This window comes from Morone saxatilis, unplaced genomic scaffold (assembly GCF_004916995.1).
Source record: "Morone saxatilis isolate NCDOM2014 unplaced genomic scaffold, NCSU_SB_2.0 Contig18, whole genome shotgun sequence".
NCBI classification, from domain to species: Eukaryota; Metazoa; Chordata; class Actinopteri; family Moronidae; genus Morone; species Morone saxatilis.
Genome location: NW_023339740.1, coordinates 829,303 through 838,422, shown reverse-complemented (window position 1 = coordinate 838,422; position 9,120 = coordinate 829,303). Strand labels below are relative to the sequence as shown.

Here is a 9,120-nt window from a genome sequence, read left to right as displayed (position 1 = left end):
CGTTTGGTCCACTGGAGTGCCCTGTGGGTGTGCTGTGGGTCTTTTAGAGCTTTTTGGTTAAAAACAGCTGCTTGCTTCTGCTGCTGAAAACATGTTGATGAGAACACAGAGACATCAAAATGTTAAAGTAGTGGGCTAACCAAAACCAAAATCAAAACAATGAGTTAAACCATGCTAAAAATCTGTACATGACCCATTTCATATTGCAGGCAGAAATTTGATCCAAAAGAGGGTATAGAATTATTAAAAATGTCACTGAGGAATAAAAAGTTTGATTGTATGCAGTTTAATAATGTGCACATACAGACAGGTGATTTAATGTGATGATGAAGCAGACATACTGGGTATAGTGATGGTTAGGGTTAGGGTTAGTGTGACTGACTGACTGAACTGATTTTATCTCTCAAAACATTAAACAGAGGAGAATATTATCTTTTCCAGTGGCCTACTGTATCTTTGCACATTGCAGTTCAGTGTGATTCTGATTATCTTTAGTGATACAACAGCTTATGAAATCTCTGGCCGATAAATTTGTCAGACTTGATTAAAAAAACATTAGTAGTGTAATGGAATTTTTAAAAAGAGAATGAAGCAGTAGAGGAATAGAGTCGGAGAGTTGAATACACCATTTAAACAAGGCTGGAATTCATCTCTTTGGTTTTAAGAGTAGTCTTATATTTTCACCCACTTATGTGATAGAGCTGGAGAGCAGAGATGACTACATATATATGAAATGTTTATATTCTGCTGATCCAAAGCAAAGAGTTCCATGTATTAGGAAAGCTTGACAGAGGGGTTTTACACAGTGAGAGGACACTTAGATATGAGGTATTTATATTTGGCACATACTACAGAGCTGGCTCCAATATTTTGATTGAATATGTTGAACTGATACAAAAACTAAACATTTTTAACAACAAAAATATGAATGGTGGATTATAAAAACAACATTTCTGAGGAAAATGTAGTTACATATACCATGCACATTTCATATGAATCTTCATTTGAAAGATATACTATTGATTTTAAAGGTTATGTAAAAGAATTTCACTGGCCACTAGATGTTGCACTAAAGCACACCAGCATCTCAGACCAAAACAATAGGCTGTACATCTGACCAGACTAGTGACAAGATCAATAATTTCACCTTGCAGATAATTGTAAAAAACACTTCTTTAAGTATCAGCACCTCTTTCCATGTTGGAAAAGGTGATAGCGATCTCTCTGGCGGTCACGGTCAAGTGTCTTTATCTATGACCTACTTGAATCTAAATCAGTAAGTCCTAAGAGAATAGGAGACTTGCTAAGTGTAGTGACAGATAGAGAGATAAGAAAATATGAATGGGAGCAGGCATGCCATGATGTCTGTGTTTATAGGATTGCCAAATGATCAGATCATTTTGACTTTACATTATCACAAGTAATAAAGAGTCAAACTACCAGAATGTCCATAACAGTCTATTCTTGGTCTGTTCTCTGAGATTTTAAGGCTTAATAACATAGAGAAAATAATCATTACTTTCTCTCCTTCGCAAGCTAGAACCTAGAAAGATTTTATATGAGTCAGTGGTTGAAAAACTTCTCTCAGTGTCTTGCCTTAGAGAAATTAACCATTGCTTTCAAAGCAAGATAAGAATATGTGGCAGTTTTCCTACATTTCTTGGAAAACAACTAGGAGGGAGATTGACATATTAAAATGAAAGATTTTACCACATCATGTAAAGCTTCTTCTATATCCCAGTTGTACCAACTCTGTGTAAGTTCAAACTTAGCCTAGTTCTAATGTAAATTTTTTACAAAGTTGTGATTTCTGAATAATTAAAATCAAAGCAGTTGCACCACAAGTTACAACCTAACTCTACGTAACAACTACACAGTTACACATTCCCTAAAGTATTGTAAATCTGTGTCACAGATCACAATCAGAATCTTACTCACTGATTTTAAAATGGCAGTTTTTCATGTATTCATTTTATTCATTAATTGAAAACATTTTGCAACACAGTAATCAAGTAGAGACCTAATTTATTGATATATTTCAATTTCGATCTAGCTTACTACGATGTGCTATGACGCTAAGTGCAACCCAGAAAACTAATGTACATGGTAACCATGGTGATCTCTATCTTGATAGTTGATTGGCCACTTGCCTTAGTTATGATTTTACGTCAAAACTAGTTACATAACGCTCCAAGTAATGATGGTGAAACCAAGTTTAGTGGCTGTTACAAACTAACTAGCAGTTACTGAGCCTCTAGCATCGACTTCATTACTTAGGAGTGTCTAGCTTTGTAACTCACTCTCAGGACTTACACCATACATGTAAGATGTCTTTTATAATCATTTAATACATTTATATAACATGATTTATTCTTGTATTTCTAATTATTTTATTATTTTTAATAGTAATGTACTTATTTATTTGAATTTTTAAATAATCTACATATGTTATGATCGTTCATATTTATCCTTATTTTTAATTAGCTTTATGTAAAGAATACGGACAGGGATAGGACAGGGTTACGAGGGGATATGTTTGTACATTCATCGATGTGAAAAATGGCAAAAAATGTATGAGACAGGAAAAGTTATGATACAAAATTATTAAGACTATACTGATTAAATTTGTGTGTATGTTTTGTTGTCCAGGAGGCCGTTATTTCTCCCGTCTCCCCCGATGTGCTGTACCTGTTTCGAGTCCAGGCCGTCTGCATGAATGACATGCGCAGTGACTTCAGCCAGAGCATGCTGTTCAGAGGTAACACACACACACACACCTCCTAGACCTCAAGTGCTCACGAGTTGCTGCCACATTATCTCTAATGTTATCATAAAGGTCGACATGAGCACCAGCACGTATCTCATTCATGTACACAGCCCTCTGTCAACAAGACACACATATTATCTTACATTTGTGCAAACAGTATTATCTGACAGTTATGATTCCTTTGATCATAATATCAAATCTTTCATATTCACATTTATGTGAGTTCAGATCAACAGCTGCAAGCTAAAAGAAGAATAACAGGAAAAGAAAGGAAAAAATTAAGAGCAAGCTGCTCAAATGCAGTGAGATACATTTATTTCATCTAACTACATTCAGTTTTTTGGGTGCCTCATCAAGTATTCAGCGCCTTGCATTTACACTCTGTCACATTGTGATTAATGTGCTTACAATGCACTCATGGATGTCTTATAGACGCCGCTTCAAGTGAAGTGTTGTCTGATTGTCTCTCCTGTGTTTAACTGGTGAATTATCCTGTTTTTTCTCTCTCCTGCATTTCAGCAAACACCACCAGGATCTTTGAGGGGACAAGGATTGTGAAAACTGGAATGGTAAGGGAAGCAGAGGTGAATCACTACTATTGTCGTTCCACATTTTATCCAGCAGAGAGCAGTGTCTCTATTATCATCATTCTTCCATGCGTGGACAGGAATGTCATCAAATCAAACAACTTGAGGATATCTTGCTTAATTTTATGCCTTAATCTAACCTTTACTTTGTCAAGGGGTACAAAAATAAGCCTACAATAAAGATACATAAACATTGATGTTAGAGCAGGCCAATGCACACAGGCAATATTCTGGACTTTTCACTAGACAAAAAGGACCTGTATCCTGGAGGATACAATGGTAGACAAGTTCATGAATCTGTATCCAGATCTGTATATAGTATTGTATCTTATCATATCATATCAAATTTGTACATTTCATATGAATCAAACAAACAAGTAAGTATATAAAATATAATGTTGGAGATCAAATTATTCTATTACCTACATCAGTGGTTCCAAACCATTGTGACCTGTGAGACCTGTGAGAGAAGTTATATAACTATCCTTAAGACTTGGTCTGTAAATGATCAGATTTGTTGTTTTATCTCTTATTCCATGCACATTTCAAATCAATCTATTAATCTTGAAATTATAAAATGGTTTTGAGGTATTCAAGGTGTTGCATTCAGACACAAGACTGAATATAGAAGTACTTGTGTGAAGAATGAAAAAATAAAACTTGAAAGAATTGTTCAAACCTTTTGGTGTGAGGTGACGGTTTCAAAAAGTCATAAAAGTTGTCAGATGTATATCATAAAGGTGGGGAAAGCAATTTCATATCCAGTTTGACAATGCAACAAGTACTTTGATGCAAGCATGCTGATATTATTCCATTAAAATAAAAATCACAATCACAATGACCTGAGTGTAGAGTTTTCCCTCCCAGATTGTAATTTTATAGGTCACCAAAAAGGTTAAATTATCCAGTATTTCATGCGATACAATACGATTCACCTCTATTGCGATGCACAGCGATTCAAGACAATTTGATTTAACACAATATATTGCTAAAGAATACAGATACAGGTAGTTTGATAAATATTTTTACTGATGCAAAGATGTTAGAAAAAATGCATCCTGTGTTCATCCCATATAGTATCAGATGTTTTCTTGTTGTTCAATCACATCTTGAACTTCAAAATGACTAGAAAAAGAAGAAAATATACTTTATTGATCCCCTAGGGGGAAATTATTCTTTTCACTCTTTTTTTGTATACAGACACACAGGCTGAAATGCACACTTCATTCTTTGGAGCATGGATGATGGGGGCTTTGGCAACATTACCGGCTCCCCATGGAGGCAGGTTTTTGGGGTGTAGGTTGGCCTTGCTCGGAAGGCCACCTCAGCAGGTGTGCGCAGGAGCGGTGAAGACTGGCCTCTCCAGCTACCATATTTTTTGTGGTCTGTGGGACTTAAAGCGGCGACCCTCCGGTTCCCAAGCCAAGTCCCTACACACTGAGCTACTGCAGCCGCAATAAACGCTAAACTTTAAAAAAAAAAAAAAGTTTACAGTATCAGTCAGAGAAAATGAACATAATCATGTGTACTCTTTTCTTTCTTATACCTTTAGTCATCTTGTGACTGGGGAATTAACCCTTAAATATACCTTGAAGGGTTAAACTACTTAGTCAATAATTCCACATTGCCTGAGGAGGGAAAACAGAAAATTTAAATTCTAATGGGTAAATTGTTTCTTTCTCAGCCTACAGTGTCTCCAGCCTCCTCAGCCGACATGGCTCCCATCTCCTCTGGCTCATCTACCTGGACCTCCTCAGGCATCCCCTTCTCCTTCGTCTCCATGGCGACTGGCATTGGTCCATCCTCCAGCGGTAGTCAGGCAACAGTGGCGTCTGTGGTGACCAGCACTTTACTGGCCGGCCTGGGCTTTAGCGGTGGTGTCATCTCCTCCTTCCCTAGCTCTGTTTGGCCAAGCAGAGCACTTACACATAATCCCACCTCCACACACCAGACCACCGAACCCACCAAGCCTGCCAAAGACGCAACCACCTCCGCCTCTGCTGTTGTGGCGGCCACAGCCAAAGACAACGGTGAATCTGGGGGTGAGGACAGAGAGAACAGCAAGGGTCAAGGAGAGGACGGAGAGAGAGAAGGAGAGGAGAAGGATGAAGAGGAAGAAGAAGAAGAGAAAGAGGAGAAGAAGGAGAAGAAGGGTTCAGGGGGTGTCGGAGGGGCAAGGAGGAAGGACAGCAGCACAGCGATGAATGAGCCGCCTTGCGAGACACCGGATGCCACTGCAAAGGAGAAAAAACAGACTGAACCAGATCCGACTAACTTGACACCTGGTGTAGAAGACCAACTGTATACCCATAATCCACTTGACTCTAACCCAACTACCACCACAGAGACAACCAATGAAACGGCAGCATTTCCTTTTCCCAAGGATCCAACAGCAACACACAGACCCAGAAGAGAGGGGCACAAGAAGCATTGGCCCTTCTCCATTCATACTGGTGAGTCAACTGATCGATTGATTTAGATCCAGTAGCAGAATCAAAAGTTCCTGTGGAAGATTTAGTGGCATCTAGTGGTGTAGTTGCAGATTGCAACTCCCTCGCTTAATCTTCCCCTTCCAAGTGCGAAAGAGATATTATGGTGGCTGCAAAACAGACAAAAAGTGTGAATCCCCCTATCTAGAGCCAATGTTTGGTTTGTCCGTTCTGGTCTACTTTAGAAACATGGTGGTTCCACATGATGACCACATGCAAATCCTAATGTACAGTTCCACAAATTCAATTTCCATGACAAAAACATCTTCATGAATCACCTTTATATCTGCCTACCTCAATAGCTTGTTTGCAAATGACGTCACGTCACCACGTTTCTGTGGCACACTCATAGGTGAGAAAAATGCAAGAAATTGACTGAACAATGCCAAAAGATAACTGATTGAGAGTACTTCTGTGGACGGGGCAGCAGCAAAACATGGCCTATTTTTAAAAGGTGTGTGCTAAATTTAGAATATTTTTCACCTCTACCACCTTTACCCTTTCCAATGGAGAACTAGACTGTTATATCCAGCTATGCTCTCTCCAAAGCCACCAGATTCCTTTCACAAAAACGGTCATTTTACTTGCAGAACAGGGGAGTTTCTGGTCGGCCGCTGCCTCAGTCCACAGCAACTAATGTTAGTTTGGATCCAAATCAACATGTTAAAACTTCACACAATAACAGCAGTAGACCAGCATTCTCTGTTCTGTGGCATAAAATTACCGTTTTTATCAAAGGAGTCAACTGACGTCGTAATATAAACAGAGCCATATTTAGACGTCAGTTATTCTCTGAATCACGTCCAGTATATGTTGGCATCTTATGTTTGTACCTTTCTCTCCAATATTGTTTGGTTTGCCAGTGGTAGTTGACTAGTTCTTAACTGGGCACATAGGGACCTATACCTTCTTAAATTAAATGTTATATAAGGTTTTGTGTAGTAATCTTCCTTTATTTGAACAAAGTTTCTAAGCTTTGGCTTATACTAAATCTTCTCAATTAGAACACGAAAGTATTTGCCAAACTATAGAATTATCAACTTCACTTTTCTCGTACAAATGGTGACACTGACTGACACTGACTGCAGTTACATGCAGTTCTTTTTCTCCCTCTAAATGTCCACAATCTGTTAAAGGAATCCATGTATCTTCTCATTGCATGGCCATGCAATAAAATAATAGTGCACATTTGAAAAGTCCTCAAAAGCACTTGTCTCTCCAAAGGTGTTTTTTCAAGTGCTCTCAAGTCAAGGCAGTCTATTTGAAGAATCGTTAAAATTTTATATTTAATCCAAAGCTTTAAAATGTATGTTTGAAGGACCTCTTAATGTGAGGTTAGACAGACAAAAATGTGATATTTCTACTTGTTGAATGAATTGAAATCATGTATGTCCTTGCAGATTTAATGTGATACCTGGGGTCTTTTTTGTGCAAATAAATTAAGTAATAATAATAACACATAATGTGACAGAGAGTCACACTATACTGCCCTCGCAAGGAGTAGTCCTAATCCACTGCTAGACAGTTAGTTAACAGACCATTGTAGTCCTTAGCAGTACTATTACACTATTACACAACACAGTACACATAACATAACAAATGCGATACCTTAGAATGAAACATTTTTATCTACTGACATCGCAGTTTTGGAGGCCGCCAAGTGGAATCATGTTTCTACAGTAGCCCAGAACGGACAAACAAAACACTGACTGTAGATAGGGCAGTTGTTTGCATGTTTCACGGACACTCTAGTTTCCCCCTCACGTTTGGAAAGAGAGGGTGCAGTGAGTGAGTTGCAATCTGCAACTACAACGCTAGATGCCACTGAATCCTACACACTGGACCTTTATGTGAAATGACCATAAATAAAAATTTAATCTGATACAGTTGGTAATTAACTATTATAAAATGTAGCCAGTAATCTAATGCAGTATCACAATAAAGTAATGTAACTTATTACTTCCTGTTGCTTTTGGATTACCTCTATACCAAATATGCAAATCAAGACAAGAGAAAAGAAATGTTAATACAATGACGAAACCATGGTTTGTAGCATCAAAAATGTGTTCTCTGCTCAGTGTTTTTTAAAACAAAACTTGCTCTTTATGAAGCAAATTCAGACAGTAGTTTATAGATGATTTTCACAGCTAGAAGGCAGTAGTGTGATGTTGTTCCGTTTCTGCTTTAAAGACAAATTGCATTTCCACGCACTAGAGGAAATGATAATGAATTGTGAGACTGATTAATTGTTGCAATGTGCACTGTGCAGTATATCATGGTAGTATATCATTATTTAGTTTAAAATGTATTTTAAAATTGTAATCATGCTAAAAATCCCCAATTTTAGTCAATTTAGCTGTAATCTGAATTTTTTATATCCTGATTACACAACTCCATTGCATGAGCAAAATATAGCTGGATAATGGAGAGTTGAGTGTGTTGTATGCTGGGTAAGAAGTGGAACTGAGCTGTTGCATAAAGGCTTATATATCCAAAGGTCTTAATGCATTAAGTGGTGATGAATTGCAATGATTCAGAGTGGATGAATTGCATTGATGTGGAGTAAAGTAAAGTGTTAACAGAGTTCTTTCTAGGCTGGAGTTGAAGCAGCTAATGCTATCCCCCCCCCCCCCCCCACAGCTCTGACTTTCAGCAGGGCACTGCATTAGCCAAGCCAACACCATGGGACATCAATTCAATACCAAGTGCTTTGAAACAATCTAAGTGCAAGACCAGACATTGTTATGAACAAAAGCAATCTTCTGATAATCCCCGGAAATGGTTTTCTCAATCTCTTTGTCAAAGCACACAGAAATGTTATTCTGTTTGAGCTGGAGGGACTCAAGGGCAAAAACTTAAAACTTGTTGTAAAACCTTGTGAAAGTGGTAACTGTATAAATTCTGCTCAGAGCCTCTGTTGTGGGAAGTGTTTTTTATGCTGAGTGCATGCTTTCAGTACTCGAGAAAGCATCTTTTGCCTATGAGCTACAGACAACTACGAATCCCAGTTTTCAAGGCAAAGACTTTAACTAATCTCATAACAAATGCTTCTAGCTCCATTTTGGTCATCTATTCTTTGGAAGTCTATCTGAGTGTGAGTAATAAATAAATATAACTCTCAACAAGCTGTAATTACTGTGTGAACTTAATTGCATACAGGCCAAATCATGTTAAATCCATTATGTGATATACTTGACAGTTTTGATTCAATACCTTTCTAACTTCAGTTTGTTTTGTCATTGAAGACTCCTAACCTGAACAAACTCTAGGCTGCTGG

General features: G+C 37.9%; 1 protein-coding gene across 1 annotated transcript in view; it reads left to right on the top strand.

Annotated features, from left to right (window-relative positions):
- LOC118328058 (receptor-type tyrosine-protein phosphatase gamma-like) overlaps positions 1–9,120 on the top strand; it is a 144,962-nt gene that overhangs the window by 114,675 nt on the left and 21,167 nt on the right. Inside the window, exons 10-12 of the mRNA XM_035661662.1 lie at positions 2,650–2,758; positions 3,287–3,336; positions 5,039–5,807. Coding sequence (XP_035517555.1) covers positions 2,650–2,758; positions 3,287–3,336; positions 5,039–5,807 — 928 coding nt within the window. The remainder of the gene's footprint in view (positions 1–2,649; positions 2,759–3,286; positions 3,337–5,038; positions 5,808–9,120) is intronic.